This window comes from Macrobrachium rosenbergii, chromosome 54, assembly GCF_040412425.1.
Source record: "Macrobrachium rosenbergii isolate ZJJX-2024 chromosome 54, ASM4041242v1, whole genome shotgun sequence".
NCBI classification, from domain to species: Eukaryota; Metazoa; Arthropoda; class Malacostraca; order Decapoda; family Palaemonidae; genus Macrobrachium; species Macrobrachium rosenbergii.
Window position 1 is genome coordinate 17704747 of NC_089794.1, and position 23610 is coordinate 17728356.

General features: G+C 37.3%; 1 protein-coding gene across 2 annotated transcripts; it reads right to left on the reverse strand.

The window, feature by feature from the left end:
• Positions 1-8199: 8199 nt before the first annotated feature.
• On the reverse strand, positions 8200-23451 carry LOC136834796 (uncharacterized). 2 transcript variants are annotated; one of them, XM_067097509.1, is made up of 7 exons: positions 23303-23451; positions 18850-18940; positions 18505-18631; positions 17757-17878; positions 16974-17261; positions 12273-12489; positions 8200-11803 (listed from the first exon to the last, which is right to left on the reverse strand). In XM_067097509.1, exons 2-7 carry the CDS (start codon positions 18928-18930, stop codon positions 11034-11036), a joined length of 1605 nt encoding a protein of 534 aa, XP_066953610.1. In that variant the 5' UTR covers positions 18931-18940; positions 23303-23451; the 3' UTR covers positions 8200-11033. The 2 variants fall into 2 exon arrangements, with proteins under 2 accessions (XP_066953610.1, XP_066953611.1); XM_067097510.1 differs by having other exon boundaries at positions 23161-23312.
• Positions 23452-23610: the final 159 nt, after the last annotated feature.

Here is a 23610-nt window from a genome sequence, read left to right on the forward strand (position 1 = left end):
TTATGTGGATTATCCCATTCTGTGACAGAATTTCTTAGTTATCTCTAATAAACACATTTGAGGGTTAACAGATGCAAATGGAGAATATACTATTAATGCATACGGTAGTTAGTAAAGTGAAAATTATTGATGTTGATATTTTGACCATTTATCACATCTCGAATACTGTAATCATATTTGCCAACCAAATCCCTCCTTCCATATGGTTCCTGTGCTTTATCTTCCACGTATCTCCAGCCTCCATTTTCACAGTTCTCATCCAAATTCCAAATTGGTCTGGGTGATCCTGCTGCCACAGACTAATCTCCCCAGTGGGTAGCAGAGGGCAAGTCAATGCCATTACCATAATCCCTTCATTTTTATCTCATCTACATACATCTTATCATGAATTTCAAGTTTCACTTTCGACAAACTAATCCACTTTTGCTATTCATCAGTTACTTTCAGTTACTGTATACTTTCCTGTTTCAATGTTTCTTTATTCATGGATAAATTTTTTGCTTACCTGTCATTTTACGAATGGTTACTTCTGACTTTTCTGGTGTCAAAAAATACTGGGAAATCGCCTTAGTCTTAATATTTTTGCTTCAAAATTCATGTCTATGAACTATGAGTAGACTTTTTCACTTCCATAACGCTTGAATTTTTCAGTTAAACCAAATATAGGCTATATCTCTTAAATATTGCTTATGATAAAGACCCGAGTTCCCTTCTTATATGAACGCGTTATAGTCTAACCTGTAAAATTCCTATAATCTGGAACAATTAAATTTCTCTTAAGTTTTGAATCTCGCTATCTATAGTCTAACCATCTGTAAAAGTCTTACAGAGTAAAACAGTCCCAATGAATCTAATATTTTTTTATGGATCTAAAGTCTTAAATGGTATACCATTCAGATGGGGTCAGAGGGTCTAACACTCTGTAAAAGTCTCACATGCTGTAAGACTATCCAAATGAATCTAACATTTTTTTAAATTATCTAAAGTCGTCAAGTCAGAAAGGGTAAAAAAAAAAAGTTTGGAAAGTCCAACTGACTGTAAAGGTCTAAATGCAAAGCCTTCTGGTTACAGTTTGTCAGTATACAGAAACACATAGTACCCCACTAGGAAACTCAATCTAATCATGAACTTACATTCTATCACCAGGTACAGGTATGGTTAGAGAAACCAAATTCATTATTTTTAAAGAATGGGTAACTGCAGTACACAAGCACATTGTGAAAAATTATTAAGTCCTTAAAAAATTAAGCATATGAAGTCACACACACACACACAAACACACACACACAGTGTCATCTCATAGTGTTAAAATATTTTTTTAGACAGGAGAATACCTTCGGCTAGTGATTATTCATCGTGTTTTTTGTGCTTTTTTTATCAGCCTAATTTGGTCTTTGGAAAGTCAGTCCAGAACTATGAGCCTACCCTTTGAACCAAACTTCTGAGCCACATTTGTAGACCTCCAATATGCAATCTTTAGTAAATTTTAATGAAATTGGTCGTGTCTGGGAAAATAAATTCAAAATTAACATCCAAAATACACGTATAAAAAAATATATTCAATAAAAAACGTTTAAATACGAAAATATTTTACAAATATGAATTGTTTAAGTACTACAAAAATAACCTATATAGATAAATGAAAAGTATTCATTAACAAAAGTCTTTACCCTTAGGTACAAACTACAAAACGAAAGGCACCTCTACCACATCGATGATTAAAAAGACAAGGAAAAGGAAACAACAGTCTTATCATTCTCTGTATTAATAGTAGGCACACAACACTAACTGGTAATGGCATTACAATTAACATAGAGATAATTGAAAAAAAAATCTCTCTTCCACTACCACTTATTTAAAATCTAGTGCTAACAATCAGAAATCTTTTCATTCAGTATAACCTATAGCTGATAGACACATCATTGGGCTAACATACATGGTATGTTGCTTATACCAATTGCTTATAACCTTTAAAAGGTGTATACCTATACTACTGCACTGTTAAATCTTAACTTTTTTTTTTTTCTTCAGTAGAGCAAATAAAGAAGAGAGGTTTTAACACAACATTATTTTGGAGTAGGAAGAAAAAAACTGTAGTGTTCCAACATGCATACATGCCTCAGAAAAAAAAAATTGACAAGTGCTTAATAATTAGGAATGCAAAATTTTGCCAGGCAATATACAAAGATCAAATACCGTCTGAGAAGAGTAATTTAGCTTTTCATTCTTTTCTTACGTATAAAATCATCCATTTCAACACTTCTTAAGTGACAAACATTAAATGCTGTCCTAAGGGCACAGGTTTTTTCTTGTTTCAAAAACAATTTTGAGCCAGGCTGCCAAATTTTCATTGTGTTCAATTTCAGTTAGGTCAATTCGTCATCCTTTCCATTAAACATAACCCCTTACGTAACAGTCTCGCCATAAAAACAATATCGTACCATCACTTTACATTTTAGAAACTAAATGGGGCATAAATACAAAACCAAGCTTGGTCCCTGCAAGAGAAGTCTATCAAGACTCATTAAATGCTAACCCATGCTGATAACTATGCTTGTTGTAATATCAGTTCATGGAAATGAATAAATCTCTCACTCCTGTACTTGCCACCATTGATTGGATTACTGGTGCCATGTCTACCATCTCTTCTCTTCACAATAAAAAAACAAATTATAAATTGTATACAACCAATATTTCTTCACTTCATGACACACTATGAGAAGGCTGATACACTCTATGTTATGAAAGTAGTTATAAATACCAATAGCTCTCATATAATACTAGCTGGTAAACTGACTCCGATATCCTCGTCTATTGATACTGTAATTGTTTAATACTAACGACCAAGGTTTGAAAATACTGTACAGTACCTCATGGCATATTTGAACTGCTATGAATTTGATTTTTCAATATTGCACCACTGTTAATACTGCCAGGTATTTGCCATTCAACCATATTTCTTTATGGTGAAGAGAATGAGATCGGCATCACTGCCCCAAATACAACTCTAAAAATGTGGAATATCAAATGAATCACAAAAAGCAGAAAGGAAGAAAACTCCAAATTATGCAGGTGAATAGTATAAAGAACTGATCAGGTCACTATGGACTAGTGCTGGGGCTAGGGAAGCCATGGAAAATTTTGAGTGCATGCACCACCATTTCTCAATCAAAATGGGTTCCAAATTGAGCAGTGCTCGAACTAGGAAGATTGTTCTGCATGTGATTCAATCCATTTCCAAGTTATTCCCTTTCTACAAAAATGACAGCATCCATTTAGTGTTGCCATCTGTAGTGTGGTATTGTCTTACTGTGAAAGTTTGTGTACTTGAAGAAAAAAATAGTATCTTTGGGTATGCCTCAGGGACTGTCCCATCCCTAAAACAAGAGAAACTTTGGTGTGCTTATTGCCTTACAAATTTCAGGGGAACCTTTTCAATTACCACTAATAATCATCCATGGAAGACTGTTTTGTTCTTGATTCAATTTAGGTCACAACTTGGATTATAAACCAATAAATGACTAATTGTCTTTTTTTCTTTAAACTTAGCTGATTGGCACTCATTTTGCTTTGAGGTGACTGATCATTTGTTCATTAACGAAAACCCTATGGGTAGAATGGCACTAAAGTGTAGTATGATGAAATTATATTAGTGAAACAATATGAAAATGGTCCTAGTTTACGTCAGGTAAGCTTTTTGAGGAAACAGTTCACTGTTCTCCAGATCTTGGGCCCAATGAGCTGAAGAGAGTTAAGGAAATGTTGCTCTCACTACTTACAACAAAAAATGTGCAGCCTCAGTCTGAGAGTGACAGTTACGTGTAAAGGGTTACAAAGATCTGGATCACCACAAATGAATACAGTACACCAGTGATCACCCCTTGAATTTATGGATGCATGAAACCAGATAATTTATACTCAGAGCTTGAAGTGTTTGTGGAGAGACATTAAAGACAAGATGGCTACTAAACCAATACCTTTTACAAGTACAGCAGGCAAAATTGGAACACCTCTCAGATCAAGTCTCAGTTGCCACTCTGGACTGTCTTAAGATGACAAACAAAATCATGATCCTCCGCCTGGGGGCCCCTAGATTAGATTAGGTTAGGTTAGGTTAGCTCTTGCATTCATGTGAGTAGGTTTCTTTTGTGTTTTAATTTTAAGAAGTTATGATGTCCGTAAGGGGAGTTCAAAAACAGTGAAGACCCAGCTGTGCATCCTAGGTACTAGGTTAAATTAGGATAAGCCCCTGTTGAAGTATGATTATTCTGGTGTATTTCCATATTTTCTGGATTATTATGATACAGACTTTTTGCTGGACATCCATAGCTTTTATAGTTTGGAGTATTTCCGTAAATCAAAAACTTTCCAATGAAAATCAATATCACATTTGTTCAAAACACACCAGAACAATCACTTTTCATTCATTTCAAAAAAAGATGATTTGCATTATAATAATAACAAACTAAACTTTTACACAAAATTATGTTTCTGATTTAAAATGATTAAGAAGCTATTATCTGATCAACCTGTGACCATAAAAGCAGTTCCCTTGATAGAAGAGCAAATGAATGAATGAATGCACCCCTATGCATATACTATAGTCTTACTTTTACTTGTACTATAAATTTTAATCCCGTTAATGTAAGACAACCTGGTGTGAATATGTGGGGTGATGAAGTTAGCTCATCAATGCCCTAAACCCCTACCTGATCTTCAGTCCTAATCTTCATCTACTTTGCCCTTTTTCATGTATCTGTCTGCTCGATGTTCAGTAAATAGCAAATGGTTCACACAGCTGAGTTGCTTTGTTCTTCTCCAATTAGGCTAATCAGATGTAAGTTATAAAAGTGTTTACAGTTTTCTGTAGTTCAATGTAGATTACACAAATTCTGAACTTTTGCATATCCTCACAATCAAAACATTTAAAATTCTTACTTATGGATTCATTTTCTTCAAAACAGTTCAGCCGTATTTTGTTTGCAAAGATGATTTGAAGAGTATATGGCCAAATTAGAATCTCCAAACCAATGCAAAATAGCTTGTGACAAAATATCAATTAAATTTTTAAAAGTAACTAATCCATTTTGCAGTAAAATAACCCTTCAAAAAGTAGTTACATCAGAGTACTGTACTCTGTGCAGTATATTCATGAGAATGTACAAAGAAAATGAAGATTTTGAACAGTCGTAACAACAAGATATTAAGATTACAACCTCAAAGACAGAGGTCAGTTGGGCACATGATAAGAGACACAATTAAAAGACACAATTAGTCACAAAAACAGCAGATACAGAAGTAACTAGCAAATACCACCAGGAAGGCTGAGAAAATCATGGAAAAAGAGCACAGATGAAGACCTACCCCAGATGGGAAATCCGACATAAATAATTACACCCCAGCACATTCCCAATCTGTATGTTACCTTTGTGAATCTTTAAACTTAAAGCAACTTTGATGAAGATAGCAATGTTCTATGCCCTAATAATTTCAAGTTATAACCTATAACAAGCTCCCTGGACATTGGGATTACCCATTTTTTGCAATACCATTTCTTTAATGCTCTCAATATTTACATAATCATATATTCATGTCAATACTCACTGACAGTGGTACAGTAATGTACATTTACTTAGGTATCTTACACAGAATAATTCTGAGGTTGAGGCCAGTATGCGTTGTAGTAGAGGTAAAAGTTTAAAACATATAACTGGAAAGGTTAATACCATATATATAGGGAATATTATTTACCAACAACTATCCCCCTTTCCCAGAAGAAAATTTACAAAGGAACGTTAGAAAATGGGTTTGTATAAAAACAGGAAAAATTATTTATACATATATATGCTGTACATAGATCTACAAATAAAACTCATGGGATCTGTAAAATAAATAAAATGACCTCTCATGAAAACCTACAAGCCAATTCAGTCTAAAAACAGCATCAGGTAAAACTATATTTACAGAACAGCAAAAGTTACTTGTACAATTTAGTTTCCATCAATTTTAGGAAAAGCATCCCCTGCATTTTATTTCTCCAGGTTTTGGTGGCAAACACACACTCAACGTGAGGTTATCTCTTGGGAAAAGTACTAAGAAAACTCACAAACTGAATAACTTCATACAATTCAAACTGCCTTAACTATTTTATGACTGAAATGCCCTTGTGAAATATCCTTGTGAAATAACAGTATAATATTTTTATTTTCTGTTAACACTAACCATTGTTATTAAGGAACTTCAGAATACTCTGAGAATACACTATAAAAGCTGTACAGAAGCATGTCCTTATGACTAATCATCCAAAAGGAGTAGTCAAACTAACTGATATAAGATCAAACAGTATTTAACAAAATCTACACAATAAAATTGCATACCACACACACACACACAACTAAAGGCCTATGTAAGGGAAATAACTCTTCAACTTATATTAAAATAACAAGTAGTTAAGAACAACTTATTGTTACCTTGAACACTATACAACCACACTCGTCACCTAATTACTTAACAATGCTGCACACACTCAGACATACACACAGGGAATAGAATGATACTTATAAAACTTAGAGCAACCAATTTACAAGTGTCAGATCAAATAGTACTTCCAATGGTATATAAGTTATCAAGAGGTTGAATCCCAGCACCACACAATCACTGGAGAAGTCTAAATTCCTTTCTAACAAATTTACTAAAAACATTAATAACTTCTCCCACTTTTTTTTCTGTTAAAGCATTGCACTTTTTATCTAAAATTAGTAGGTATAAAACAGAAACCTTAATTTTAGGACCCAAATTGTCTGAAAAAAATACTGACAATATAATGTCTTCAGCCCTAATCTCCTTCATGTGGAGGTCAGCTGATAACTGAAAAATTTATATCAAAAAATACTAATTATTGTAAATTTTTTTATAGCTATGTATGGCATATGAAGTATTACATCAAAATTCGTTGTAGTTTTGTAGCTATGGAGGATCTCTCACGACCACCTTTACGAAAAGGAGCGCATAATTTGTACTTGGTATGTACAATATATTTTGTTAAAGTCGATTTCGATTTAGATTGAGTCTGCCTTGTGCTGGCACAGGCTCTTACTCTAGGGCAGCCCGCAATATGTTAAAATGAATTTCAAAAAATTTCGCTGAAAAATTACCATCGAAATTTATTAATGGAACGCCTTTCCTCCACAGAAACTACACAATCAATATCAAATAAGAGTGCAGTACCCTTAAAACTTCAGAAGCCAGTGTTAGAAACATATCAATGAAACTATCACTTTTCAACCAATTTCATTCAAATTTCACACATGAAAAGCCTAAACCTGTCTAACTGAGAGCATATTTTTTTTTTTACATGATAAAGAATTTTATCAGACTTTTTTGGTGTGATGATGAAAAAGAAAATTAATTTTTTTTTTCCACAAAATAACATCTAAAGATTTTGCCTTACAGATTTGAAGGTTAATACAAGGCCTTTGTACCATATCAACTTCATACATGGAAAACAACTATTATATGGTGTGTAGGTACTTAAAGTTCTTTAACCCACAGCGAAAAAGATGAAAAGGAAACAGGATGTACTTCTTTGGCTTAAAATGATTCATAAAATGCCCATTACTCCTGGAAATAAATACCAAAGCCATATCGTAACAAACAAATACTTTTACGCCTATACCGATTGGTCCACTTGAGAGGAAAGAACTTTACAAGATTAGGCAGCATCACCTAATCCAAAATATAAACAACCAAGGGCTTTTCTTAAAAATGAAAATTTACCCAATCTGAACCTACTGGGAATTTCAATACATTGCCATCAATAACAACATAGACACCAACAAGAGCAGTGGCAACTCTGCTTGTAAGGTACAGAATCAATTTGGGTAGAATTTAAAACACATCCAAAAATCTCTAAAATTTAAAAGAAATGAAGTAAAAAATTTAATTATCAATAAAAAAATATTTTCAAATGATTCTAGTACAATTGTTTATATGTTACAGTACCCACATGCAGCAATGGTTGTGAAATTGAGTAAATAATTAGTATTTCATTAAATTGTTCTATTGTGCAGTTACTGGTGTAGGCTACATGCTGATGAACATATACTTTCCTTTATTATTTTACCACAGTTTGTATACTTAATCTGAGCTGAACAAAATTTTTTAGGATGAAAACTGATTTTCTCATATAAACCCATCATTCATATATAGCCACATTGGCAGCCTTTTAATTCTCAAGCCACGGCAAACTTATGTAAAAAAAAAAAGATGGAAAAAGAGTACTACTAGTCCCATGCACAGGTCATGGATCCACTATTGCAAAAAGCAACCTACTTCAAGATCTGACTTCTGGTTAAAACAAGATGTTTGCTACCATTTTGGTGCCCAACAATATTTAGTTCCTTAATCCAAATTAAAAAATAATTGGTTTAAACAAAAGATCTTCGGATCATACGCATATAGCATGGGATCATTTGTGTGTAAAAGGTCAACTACACCAATGTACTGTTTGTTGTGGGGGATGGTATACAAGATTGACTCTAACCCTGATAAAAAGAAAAAGGACTGAGATGATGTGAGGAAATACTGGAGCATTTTCAATCTAAAATTAGCAGTAACTTAAATTTTTGCAATTAATACTGTAAATATATCAACCGGTCAGCACAGTTAATATTAGTTCTCAGAGGCTGGCCCAAAGGGTTTATATTTGATGAGTGAATTGCAATTCCTTAAAAATTCAATAAAAAGATAAACTGAAAATGTCGAAGATTATGACAAAATTTCCTTCAAGGATTTATTTCTGATACTTAAAATGCACTGTGAAAAACTGAAAGTTGGATAATCAATAGAGATATGTTTGATTTTAAGTCTTGTCTAGATGTTTTGCATTTACGGTTGGGTCATATGGGCTATTTTTTCAAATACTAACTTGAAGAAGGGATATTAATCCAATAAGGCATTTTTTTATGAATGAACACCATAATCCCAAAGTTGGTTTTCATTATTATCACAATTTTCATTATTCCACAATGCTTGTCATTTACTATTGATAGGTTTTAGAAGAGAAAACAAAATCAATGACAGGAAAAGGTATATTTGACCTAGCCACTGTAATAGTAGCTTTGGCTACTCTATCAGTCCCCATTTCCTTGGATGCCTACAAATACATGGATCCAATATACTTCAGCATTTACTAGCTTCATATCAAACCTCACATGAAAACAATTTGTTGAATGAAGTATTTTTGCAATAATAATTAGAAAAAGGTTCTGGAACACTTCTAAATTCACTAAAAATCACAGTTCTCTGTGGGGGGGCCTGGTTTTATAACCCTAACTGCTGACCAAACTGCAAACAATTCTACTCCTAAAATAGATGCATTATTGGGTAAAGAAATCAGACTCTTACACAATTGATGAAGCTTATAAGTGTGCATCATGCATATTCACAACTCTTGGGAAAACTTTGCCCTATGATTCCAGAATTTCCTGAATTTTATGTGGTGGTGTTGAGGGTGAAGTAAAATCTTTTATATTATGCTACATATGTTGGCTGCAATGACGTTTGACAACCAAAAGGTCAGCAACCTACTGTTGTCACATGAAAAGGATATCACGACAAAGGACCTGCTATATATTCACAGAGAAAGAAAAAGAACCAGACCATGAAAGGAGCTAGAATGACATGAAAAATTAAGTTGAAATAAAACAAATTACATCAAAGAGTCTTTGAAAAATTTTTCTTGTACAGACAAAGCCATTATGCAGAACAATGACCAGCAGCAGGAATCAGCTTGTGATGTGCAGCAAGACATCTCACATTTGTTGCTACAATGCTACAAATTGCACAGAAATTTTCAGTGACATGAAATGGAGAAGAAGATCATTTTAAGAAATCCAAAATAGCAACATCAGAACTGCAGTCCTAGCTATCCAAACAACAGTCATCAACAGGACAGTCTAATCAAACGACTTTGTAGGAGTGAAGACATCTTTCTATGGATTTTGTGAAGAATCTGAGGAATTCAATTCTGACCTGCCAGCTTTGGAAACTGGGGAATCTGTTTCTGGAAGCAAAAATCAACATCATCCCAAATAATCATCACCATCTCATTCTTCAAAACTAAAAAAAAAATCTGATTACAAAAAAGTACTCAGGATTCAAAAAGCCTAAATGGCAATGGTACTAGGCTAGCCTTCTCCTCTTCGCCCCCAAACATACATAAGCCAATTAAGACTACCTACTGCTTCCTTCTCCTGCACCTTATGCACCATCACACACAAGTTAGTGACAAGGTTTCACTTTAAAAATTTCAAGTTCAAGAGGTTTTTAATTTCAGATAACAATTTTATTAAAGTAATTTATTTTCGGTATATAAAAAAGAATTGAGTTAAATTATAATGAAAACTGTGGCCTAGGGTTTATATTACACTGCTTTTTAATATATTCTTATGGGGAAACTATTCTTCACAACAGTGATTTTAGTATCCGTGACAATTTTTGCAAAGCCAGTCACAAATAAGAAGAGGGGACAGAAATGGAATGATTAAATGGAATTAATTAAATGGTTAAAGTGCCTGTTGCCATTCTTGAAACTGGAAAAATCTGTTGGACCATGCACAGCTTAACAGACATCAAAAGTGAGGGAGTCGGGCATCTGTGGATCCATGGCAAGAATGCAAGAGGCTGCCATTGCTCTTATTTTGGTTATATTAAATAAAAATTTGGAGTCTTGGGCATTTGATGACTGTGACTGCAGCTATACACGAGTGATGGGTTTGTAAAAAAAAAAAAAATATATATCCCTCTCCTCGTCTTTGCACTTTGCTGACCAGTTATGTTAAAAAAATTATTTATAAAGTAATATTCATTCTATTTAAACTTCTGCTCAGTCTTGCAGGTGCTGGACTTAAACCACTTCATAGGGTTACATAAATCTATAAAAAAATAAGCAAATTCCCATGCTCAACCCCAACTATTCATACTTTTTAATATACAAAGATTTTGCACTTAAATACACATTACTTTACAACTTACTACATGTGAAGGCTGGGTTCCAGTGAATCCGATGTGGGCAAGGTTGCATGAGGGTATGTATACGAGAGAGTTGCAGGGTGGGGGGCTCCCTGGCTCATCTCCAAGCGCCTCAGGTATGTGGGGTCTGCAGCCGCCATGTGGTGTGGGAGGTAAGCCTGACTGACGTGTGGGGGCATCACTGATGGGTAAGAATACTCTTGTGGTAAATACTGTGCAGTTGTGGGGATTTCTGCCTTAACCATTTCATGGCTTATCTTGAAGGTCTTGTCTGTGGTTGTGGCAGGCGATGACGATGCTGAAGGTAGGGTTGGTGTGGCTATGGGTGTAGGAGTGGCGGAGTTGGAGGAGCCCTGGTGCTGATCGCTAACTCTCGTGGGAGTCTGTTTCTCTTGCCGATTGAAGTAAGATGAGGAGGAGGCAGTCTCTGAGTCCCTCTTCGCTGCCTCTTTGTCAGCCATCTGTTGAACTTGTTGCACAGGAGAAGAATATGACCTGCGTGCAACATCTTTCGAGATTGCCTTTTCAACAGTAACATTTGGGGTCACCATCGCTGGACCTTTGTCTTTTTCGCGGTCAGACTTTTCAATCGAGACGAGCGCCCTTGGTGATTCAATGTAATGACTCCTCCTCCGCTGCAAAGTATTCCTTCTACCTGGAGCGCCAAACCTCTCCTGACTTCGATATATGCGAGACTCTGTGTTCAGTTTTCGGCGAATGGCATTCCTGACTTTCTTCTCGTCAATGGTTGGGAAGTTGCGAATGGCATCATCTGATAATTATAAAAAAAACACACATCACACATCTGACAAGATATAAGAAGTTACAGCTTTTACATTATACAGTTATACCACTTGGCAGACTTACATCCAAGTAATATCTGGTTCACCTACTAGAATTGCATCAACAACAGTAACCACATTACTTTTAAGGAATACTGTGCAATGACTACTGACTGTAGTATATCAAATGTTTTAACCCTTGGCCAGATCTTATTTACTCTCTGAAAAAATTAAAACTTTGAAAGTTACTACTTAAAACTCAAAATTAAATTATTAGGTACTGTACTTTCACTAATGAATAAAATAAAATTGTTAGCAATTACAAACACATTTCTAAGGCAAGTCACTGATTTCAGTGATAAAGATTTGTGAAACCCCAAGCAATTTCTGAATTGTACATAACCTTATATATATTCAAGATACACATCTCAAGTCACATAAACAAAACTGGATACATACGAGTAATGACTCTGATAATGCAGGGGTCCAGCTGATTCTTTAATGATGTTCTTTTTGCTTTATTTGCAAAGCACTCTCCCCCCGTTAGTGAAGAAGTTGCCAGCACCTCAACGGGGAAAAAATAACGAAGCAAGTCGTTAATGTAGCGATTGGCATTTGTGCGACGGAATTTGAAGTAGTCACTTGTGTGAATGCTGATGCCTCCACCCAGGTCAAGCTGTAATTAAGAAAGAGGAGACATAATTTTGTGGATACAGACAAGCGGAATGCACTCGACTGAAAAGCCATGAAGTAATGTTAGGACTTTTCCGAAAAAATTATAAGCTACCATCCAATCTTTCGTATGGCATCATCTATATGGTGAAACCAATCATATCATCAATAAAATTACTACATACAGCATAAAGAGGAATGTAACACAAGTAGAAGCTGAAAATTCTTGTATTCTTGGTACTTTTAATTGAAACTCCTTATAGTATTTAGAATTTCTGAGTCAATCTAAATACTTACATTTGTTTGATCTACTCTCATTTTATACATTACTGTTAAATATATTCAGTATTTTCTAAATACAGTAGTCTTGTATATAACGTCCTTTACTCCATTTAGCCAGCCAATAATAACTGTAAACATATTTTTTAACTATGAAAATTGTGACATCTTTTTTAGCCTTGAGAATGTTATGATGGAACAACTAAACAAGTCGCATCATTTCCTGATAAGAGTTAGATTTCCACGACATGTCTACTTTCACTGAAATCAGAGAAAGCATCAACAAACTAAATATGATATTTTTATGATAAAATAAAGTTTGTTCATACTTACCTGGCAGATATATATATAGCTGTATTCTCCGAAAGGGACCGACAGAAATTCAAAAACTTACGGCACACGCAGATGGGCCAGGTGGTTAGTACCCATTCCCGCCGCTGGGAGGCGGGCATCAGGAACCATTCCCATTTTCTATTCAGATTTTCTAGAAACTAGAACTACTGTCTCCTGAGGGGAGGAGGGCGGGTACTATGATTATATATATCTGCCAGGTAAGTATGAACAAACTTTATTTTATCATAAAAATATCATTTTGTTCATGACACTTACCTGACAGATATATATATAGCTGAATCCCACCATTGGAGGTGGGAAGAGACAGAATAGGATTTAGGAAACAAAACTATGTAGGCGATTGACGCCTTGGTTCCTTACCTGTTAGCATTGCTGACTTCGTGATTACTGTCACCCAAGCCTGCTTCTGCTTTACTAGAAAACTCCAGCGAGGTAGAGACCTATAAAGCTGGTGGAATCTAGATGATCTGTCAACGGGGGCGAGACCACAATGTGACTAGACCATATGACCTTACTTTGAGTGTAAGCGACAAACTAACAACCACCTGACCAAGCCTAGTTACGTCAAAAAGATTAACATAAACTAAGGACTGGGGCGACCACCACTGGTGGAGACCCAACGACCATACAAAACAACACATAAAAAATTAAAAAAAAAACACACAAAAACAAAACTAAAGGAGAGGATGAGAGTCGCTTTCTGTTCCCAAGATCGTATTTGCGGAAACGTAAGGCCCCAGCGCACAGCAATTCTCATAGGACGTCTTCACTTCTGTGAGATAATGAGAAGCAAAGACCGAATTGCTTCGCCAAAAAGTGGCACCCAGAATGTCATTGAGAGACTGGTTTTTCTGGAAGGCCACTGAGGTAGCAATGGCTCTCACTTCGTGAGCCTTGACCTTCAAAGTTCTCAAATCCTCGTCTAGCACACTGGAATGGGCGTCTATGATGGTGCTTCATAGAAAGAACGCCAGGGCATTTTTCGAGAGAGGTATATCAGGCCTCTTAACCGAGCACCAAAGATTGCTAGAAGGACCTCTACAATCCTGGGTCCTCTGCAAATAAAATTTTAGAGCCCTGACAGGACACAGGGTTCTCTCAGGTTCTTGTCCAGTGATGTTCGTCAAGCCCTTAATTTCGAAGGACCTGGGCCAAGGGGAAGACGGGTTTTCATTCTTGGCAAGAAACATAGGGCTCAGAGAACAGACAGCATCAGGGCCTCTGAAACCTATAATCTTGCTGATCGCTTGAAGTTCACTAACTCTCTTCGCCGTCGCCAGAGCAGTTAGGAAAATAGCTTTCTTGGTTACATCTTTGAAGGAAGCAGAATGTAAAGGTTCAAACCTCTTCGACATCAGGAATTTTAGAACTACATCTAAATTCCACGAAGGTAACTTAGGGGAGGCTACCTTAGACGTCTCAAAAGACCTAAGAAGATCATGAAGGTCTTTATTGTCCGATAAGTTAAGGCCTCTATGCCTGAAGACCGTTGACAGCATACTCCTATAGCCTTTGATGGTAGGGACTGCCAGCTTCAAATCCTTTCTCAGATAAAAAAGGAAGTCCGCTATCTGGGATAGAGAGGTCGTGGTGGAGGAAATTCCCTTAAGTTTACACCACTTCCTAAAAATGACCCACTTGGACTGGTACACTGCGCTGGAAGAGGCTCTCCTGGCGTTAGCGATCGCCTTAGCCACTGGTCTAGAAAAACCTCTCGCTCTGAGCAACTTCTCGATAGTCTGTATGCAGTCAGACTCAGAGCGGGAAGATTTTTGTGGTACCTCTCGAAGTGGGGTTGTTTGAGAAGATCTGTTCTCAAAGGCAGCGTTCTTGGAAAGTCCACCACGAGAGACATGACCTCTGGGAACCACTCTGCTGAAGGCCAAAAGGGAGCGATTAAAGTCATTCTCGTCCCTTCTGAGGCTACAAACTTCCTGACGACTTCCCCAGAATCTTGAATGGGGAAAGGCGTGAGATCTAGACCCTTCCAGTCCCAGAGAAAGGCATCTATTGCTAGGGCTCCCGGGTCGAGAACTGGAGAGCAGTAAAGGGGCAGCCTTGTGGTCCTTGAAGTTGCGAAAATGTCCACCAGGGGACGTCCCCAAAGCTTCCAAAGATCCTGACACACTTCTGCGTTCAGAGTCCATTCTGTTGGCAGAAGCTGATGTTGTCGACTGAGAAGGTCCGCGCGTACATTCTCGACCCCTGCTACAAAACGAATGAGAATCGTCACCCGGCGAGAATGTGCCCATAGCAGGATCTCCTTGGCGATCAAGAACAGGGACCGAGAATGAGTACCTCCCTGTTTCTTGAGGTACGCCAGGGCCGTGGTGTTGTCGGAGTTGACTTGAATTACCCGGCCTGCAACTTGATCTTCGAAGAACTGAAGAGCCAAGAAAATCGCTTTCAGTTCTTTTAGATTTATGTGCCAGGACACCTGTTCCCCTTTCCAGGTGCCTGACACTTCCTCCCCCCCTAGTGTTGCTCCCCATCCCGACATGGACGCGTCGGAAAACAACACTAGGTCGGGGCTCTGAAGATAGAGAGAGACCCCTTCTGCCAACTTTAAGGGATCGAGCCACCACCGAAGATGGTCCTTGACAGAGAGAGAGATCCTGAGAGACTCGTCTAAGTCCTCCTTGTTCTTCCAGTTGTCCGCAAGAAAGAACTGTAGGGGTCTGAGATGCAACCTCCCCAGGGAAACAAACTTCTCCAGTGATGAAATGGTCCCCAGCAGACTCATCCATTCCCTCACCGAGCATGTTTCTTTCCCCAGGAAGGCCGAAACTTTCACGAAGCAGTGCTGCTGACGTTCCTGGGATGGAAAGGCTCGAAAAACCGCTGAATCCATCCGAATCCCCAGATAAAGAATGGACTGAGAGGGGATCAGATGCGACTTCTCTAAATTCACAAGAAGTCCCAGGGACTTTGTCAGTTTCAAAGTTGAATGCAAGTCCTCCAGACACCTTTGTTCCGATGTGGCTCGGATGAGCCAGTCGTCCAGATAGAGCGAGATCCTTATGCCGGCAAGATGAAGCCACCGGGCAACGTTCCTCATCAGGACTGTGAATACCATAGGAGCTGTACTCAGTCCGAAACAGAGAGCTCTGAACTGGTACACTCTTCCCCCCAGGACAAACCTCAAATACTTTCTCGACTGAGGATGAATGGGGACATGAAAATACGCGTCCTGGAGGTCGAGAGAGACCATCCAATCGCCTGGTCGCAGAGCATTGATAACCGACTGGGGCGTCTCCATTTGAACTTCTCTTTGACGACAAAGTTGTTCAGTCTGCTGACGTCCAGGACTGGTCTCATGCATACTGTGTGAGGGTCTACCGAAGCTTTCGGTAGCCTCACCTTACACTCCTTCACAACACACACCCTGAAACTAGCAGAACTAGATCCAGACATCTTGTTCAAGGAAAAGCCAAAACCAAAATCAAAACAGTCCAAAGAAGCGTATGCCTATCCACAAAGCCAAAGTCAAAAAACCAAAAGACAATCAGAATACTTAGTGGAAAAGTTTACGAAATCCAACGGCGGAGGTATTGACAACAGGTGTTGACAATACCGGCGACAGAGAAAAATCTGAATAGAAAATGGGAATGGTTCCTGATGCCCGCCTCCCAGCGGCGGGAATGGGTACTAACCACCTGGCCCATCTGCATGTGCCGTAAGTTTTTGAATTTCTGTCGGTCCCTTTCGGAGAATACAGCTATATATATATCTGTCAGGTAAGTGTCATGAACAAACCATAATTCTTAACATATTCAATATGAATTCCCTGAGAGAAAAAGCAAAGAGAGAACACAATTACTGTACAACAAAATGTGAAATATAACAAATCCTCACCATATCCTCTGAAACTCTTGGTAGTTCTGGTATTGTAGCAGGGTGCTCGTTAATTGAATCATCATTTTTCACTTTCTTTGGGGTATGCAGTGTAGAGTCGTCCAGTTCAGCATCTGAGAAATTAACTAAGGTAGGTTCTCCCTGGTCCATCTCAAAAGGTCGCTTGCGTTCTGGGCTCATCAACACATTTGGTTCCAAGGCTCCGGTCACAACAGAACGTTCTGAAGAGGACGTCGGAGGAAGTTCTGCTGATGCTGCTTCTTTTGCAAACAGACCTAGTCCCCTTATCTGTAAGTAAAAATGTGGACAAAGTTAAGCTAGGGCAATTTGAAGTTGAAAAAATAAGTTAAGTTTTACATTTATCAAGAGGCAACCCACTACAATTCAAGTATTTTATCGTCTCAATCTATGCCACCATAGTATACTATATTACGAAATTACTAACCAAGTAAAAAAGATTTTGTATAAAAACATGGACTGACATCAAGCATTAGTAAACATGATAACCCTGAAGTAGCTTCAAAATTAACGATGAATCAATATAGTGTCCCTTGATTTCAAAATATTTTTCAACAACATAAAACCAATACGTTAAGTCTGACCTTATCAACTACCGGTAAATCTATTACTGTCTACTTAAGGTGTTCATAAGATACAATAATATTATAATGACCCAAAATCTGTAGATTTCCTTATAATCACTGCACTTAAGAGGGCTCACCTACAAAGCAAAGTATATTCAATAAACCTCTAAATACGGACTTAGGAGCCTAAGTACTATACCTGTAAACCTTCAGCTGTTTTTAGCAATCCCGTCAGCGACTCCTGTGGGATGTGAACTACACCCCGATACATGAAATCTAGCAGTGCCTCCATGTCTTCGATGCGTACATCTTTCATGAATACTGGAAAATCGGTATTATCAGAATGAAGAGCAGGAAAGCACTTAACCATAGATTTTAGCTAGGGCATTATACAAGTTTTCAAAGAAACAAAATAAACTTTTTCCTGTAAACATATTACTGTTGGCCTCAATTTGAGAGAAGGTTTGTTTCCAGGACTTTGCACATACTGTATATTCAAACCCCTAATATAAAATGGCATAACACTATACTACTGGTATTTGCACATGCATATATAACCTAACTAATTTGGAATGTTTAGATTCGTGGCTGGAGAGTATAGAGGAAAGATTGGCTTGTTAATGAAGAATTGGTAATGTGGTATGAAAAGGTGGAAAAAAAAAAGGGGGGAATGAGAAGGTTTGAACATGTCAAGAGAAGGGATGAGGAATTGTTAGTAGGAGAGCAGCGGATATGGGAGTAGCAGGATGAAGACCTCTGGGAAGGCCCAGGAAATAATAGAAATAGGGGATAGATAATAGGAATTAGGGTAGAAAGAACATGGGATAGGAAGGAGAGAGAGAGAGAGAGAGAGAGAGAGAGAGAGAGAGAGAGAGAGAGAGAGAGAGAGAGAGAGAGAGAGAGAGAGAGATTAAACAAGCAAGGAACTAACACATCACAGAACTTACCTATAGGATGCTTGCATGGATTTGTGGTAAACATCTCTTTAAAATACTCACTGCACATTGATAATACAAACTTATGTGCAGGGAACAACTTTCCATCACAAGCTAAGGTTACGTCAATCAGAGATTCCTGAAAGAACAGGGTAAATTCTTCTTTTCATAACATTTTCCAGTGAAACTAAAAAAAAAAAAAAACCATTCCACAACTTTATAGAAAAACTTTCACAAAAGGAATGAGTTTACTGTGCTCAACACTCGCTATAACTTTCACAAAAGGAATGAGTTTACTGTACTCAACACTCGAATCATTTGCAGTAATGTTGATGCAGTAAAGTATGACCAGCTTACCTCTTCTCGCAAGGAGTATAAAAGTTGAGATAATGTTGAGAGATGATTGTTCCATCTCAGTGCTATCATTTCCTCCTCCATATTCTTTGTTCTGAAAATACGTAACAAAACTAATTACTAATTACAGTTTGTGGCAACAGGTATTGTGCTAGAGACAAGAGCACCCAATAATGAAGCATTCAACTAGCCTAACCCCCTTAGCCACATCAACATGGTACCTCAGTGACCTTCATTATGCTTCAAACATCAAACCTAATGCTTTGTATATGCATTTTTGTTGTTATTTTACCAGTGATGCAAATACCAGAATTCAGACTGCTTTGCCAACAGTTGTAACTATGATGTGCATTTTAGCTTGCTAGTACAGAGAAGGATTGAAGTTGATTCATAGGAAAGGAGGGAGGAAACTTTTCTGACAACCAACTACTTGCATCTACGACAAAATACAGTATAAATTGCAAACTACTGTATAACAAAGCATAAACCATAGATTTACACAAAGTCATGGCTACCTATCTTCAGTTGGAGGTGACTGACTATTACTAAACTTTGGGTCCAAAGATTCATCAGTTCTTATTTACAACAATCCTGAGTCACACAAAATATTTCATGTTGCTTATCTTATGTTTTTTAACCATTCTTGTTGTGGCAAATCACTTGTTTTCTGTGTTTCCCTGCACATAAAAATCATGAGGGGGATCACAGTGATAAACCAGCTTTGTGGTTGAGGAAGTGAAGGACAGCAAGAGCAAGGTGGAAAAATACACTGATTTATGAGTACAATCACTGCAAATCATAAGGAAGAAGACATCAATATTGTATATCAAACAAGTAATGTATCAACTGCAATTACAAAATATCAAATGCAACTACAAAACTACGACATAATTAGTGACACTGTCAGCAATTCACACACTGTTGATACTGAATTCAAACCTTACTCAGACTGTGATAGGTTTTCACTGGTAAATTAACTTATTGCTCCTGTCAGCAAGGGTAATGGGTTTAGGAAGGCATGGGTGTCAACCTGCTTAGTTTTTATAATGTAGGTCTTGTCTTTGTAGAAAGTTCAAATGACTGAGGATGGTTCTTTTAATGTTAATAAAGGAGGCTCACTCATAACTATATCCTGACTGTTTCAATACAATTATAGTAAACCCCCGTATTCGCCGGGGATGCGTACCACATCCCCCCTGCAAATAGCTATAATCCACAAATATTTAAAACCCCTCTAAAAACACCCTGAACTGCCTATTTTGATAGTTCAAACACAAAAAAACTCTCTAAAAACGCTTATACCTGAGCATTTTAATAGTTTTATAGCAAGGAGTGCATTTAGTCATGAAAATTATATGAAAATACAGGTATTAGTGAATATTTCTCAGTGAAAAATACCACGAATGGGTGAATTTTCCGCAAATAATGTGTATATATGTTCCATAAAGAAATCCGCAAATCGGTGAGTCCACTAATTATGAGAATGTGAATACAGGGGGTTTACTGTAACTGCCAAAAACTGCCTATATAAGGCAGTCCCTGGTTATCGGCGATCCAGTTTTACAGCGCTTGTCTAGTGACGAAAATTAGCGATTTTCGGCGCCAATATGCGCCAATTTCCAGCTATCGGCGCTGATAATCAGGTACTGGTGCAGTTCCATACCTATATCAGTGCTGATAACCGGCGAAAGTCACCAACTTTCGCTTATCGTCACGCAGTTGGAACGGAATCCCTGCCGACAACCGGGGACTGCCTGTACAGTATATATATCAGTACACGATACCATAAAGTTATCGAGATATTTTTTATTTACTTTGGAACAATATGCATTTAGTTTACTGCCTCCACTAGAGGATATGCATCAATAGTAAAATGTACTACTGTCATGGAAAATGCCGTTTTACCTATTATGAACTTATAAACATCTTCGTTTTATACATTGAATCATTCAAAATTAAAGCTATTCCATTACTAAGGCAGTCTGCAAGGGAAAAACGGGAATCTGACATGGTGCAGAGACTTGAAACACTTATTTTTTTTTTTTTTTTGCAAAAATGTTTTGAAGTCATTGATAAAGACATGAAATCTTAAAAGTTGGGTGGAGAGTGCTATTACTGCCTAAATATTTGGCAAGAGTGCTAGAAAGTTATGGGAAGATGTCGGAAAAATTAAACGTTGGCTTAAAAAATCTGTAATTATCATTACTGGCCCACTGGCATTGTTTGATTCCATCCCGGCAATAAATCAATATGCCATATTTTAGTCGTGCTTTCTTTTCTAACTTGCACAACACAGTTGTTCCAAAAAGAATAAACCAAATTTGTTAGTATCACTTCTAATGGCATATGGTCAAATAACTACACAAAACTTCTGGCAGGAATTGGCCTTACACTAACACTATAGATAGCCATAATATTCTTTTGCTTTTGTCTCATGTAACTTGATAAATATTCAAATTTATGTATTATATTTATAAAATAGACTTTGTCAAGGCCTAATACAAAAATGATTCCATAAAAAAATTTACATGCATACACCTGGTAAGCAATTACAGGTTATCTGGAACCTTGACTGACTAAGTCGAAGCACACTACCATGATAAAGTTTTTTTGGGTACAAGTTCAGTACAGACACCACCCTACTTAGAATGACATTCAACTTACAAATATTCAGAGATACAAACATATAGAATCACAAATTAAAATTGTTTAGAGTGCACCCCTTTCCCACCACTAAGTTAAAATTTTGTTTTGCGTGCCCATTCTGTACATACAGTACTGTCTGTACAGTGTATTGTGTTTTAGGATGAAAAAATGTATAGTGCTGTATTGATTTTACATCATATTGTACTTAAATAGGCTTGAAGAGTACAGTTACCAACTTACAAGCAAGTCAACAGTAGGGCGGTGTCTGTATTATTAAACCTATAAGTGCATGAACGTGAAATAATTTATTTTATAATTTTCTTCGGAAGATTTGATATTCATGCTTGGTTAGCCCAATAAACACAACTCTAGATCTAACAATAATGAGGGTTTCTTATGGAGATAAATATCAAAACTAGCAAAACAAAAGGATACAATCTAACGTAACCTAACCAAGGGCGTGAATGCTATTATTTTATGAAAAATCTTTGCTAATGTACAGTTCCTATGGTACTTGTAAGATGAAGAAATTATCACTTATTTTATTTGCACAGGACAGCTCTTCAAGCCTTAGTCAGTCTCATGTGCTGAACTCTATTTTTTCTGTAACAAGACCCGTCATCATCCACCAATAAAGTAGTTTTTAAACATTTTTACATTTCTTATTTTTTTTAAGTGAGCAACAATTATCTCCATTTACATGACACTCATTTGACATCAGTGGATCACTTGGTGTTATTTTACGCATTACATACAAACATGAAGATTAGCCTATTTGGGAGGAGTTCTCGCTAATAACGTGGATATCTATGAAAATGGTAATGCGTCAGTGATGATAAAACTGTATTCAGGTAAGATCGCCATATCTGAAAGAGTATAGGTTTTGAATAGGCAATGGAAATTATCTTTGACTGCCTAGAAAGTAGGTCTCAGCAACATTAAATTTTAAACAGCCTACGCTACTAGTTTATCAGATTAATCTCTACCTGATTTTTAAAGAATCTGACACTCACTTCCAAATGAAATGTTTGGTTACCTCATCACAGTCTCATTTATATCTAAAAATAAAAAGGACCAAAGTGGATACTAGACATCCCGTTTCTAGGCTTCAGAATTAAGAGGGCAGGAGGGGGGGGGGATTATCCATTAATTTATAGGATACTAATGGTAATACAAAAAAAAAATGTCAAAATTGGTCCCATAAATAAAAAAATGCTTCTGATCTATGACCACTTACATAAAGTTCGGTGGGAGATCCCTACACTGATGTCCTAGGCTAGGGCGCAACCCCGTATTTCATTCTAAAATTTATGGCATTCTAGGTCAAGTTATGTAATGGGGGAGTTATGGGTAGCCTAGGTAACCTAGTACACGCTGCCCTAGGTTAGGTTAGGATGCATTCATATACGCCTATTTCACTCATTTCTGTACACCTCAATCCAAAATAGACGGGTCTTCCACTGTTGTTCCCAAAAAATTAACCCGAAGAGGGTATGTAAAGGGCCAACTCGTCAAATGCTTTATACCCTTCGACGGTAGACTAGGCTATCAAGGCTACGTTCAGGTTGCTCAACCTTTAAATTAACATACCACTAAAACCAGCTGCTATAAATCGAAACAATGATAACTTTCCGGTATAAATAAACTGAGAGATACGGAAAACCATACCCCGAAATACGACAAAAATCGAGCAAATTGGACGAAAACTTAATTCCTTTCGGGAGTGGCTACGATTCTAGTGGCAAAAACCCTCGTAGTCTCTCCTCGCACGCCTTCATTTATCACTTCCCAGCCTCCATTCGTTACTCACGTGTCCTTCTGTCGCCCTTTCTGCGAGATTTTAGCGTAGGAAATAGTTTAAAACCTCCCTAAAATACGAAGAAACCAAAGTTAAATTTCATTAACAACACGGTCCGAGGGACAAACACCAATATGTAAACAAATGCCGGGGTGTGCAATGCGCTGATTGGTCACTTCTGCGCAACTATACGAGGCCTGGACCAATCAGAACGCGGCTTTAATAAATGCACGTTTCTCACTGGTCTACGGACGGGTCGTTCAGACGGCAGGAAGTGCGGCAGCTGTGGCTGAGAGATGGCACAGGTTTTCTTCCATTTT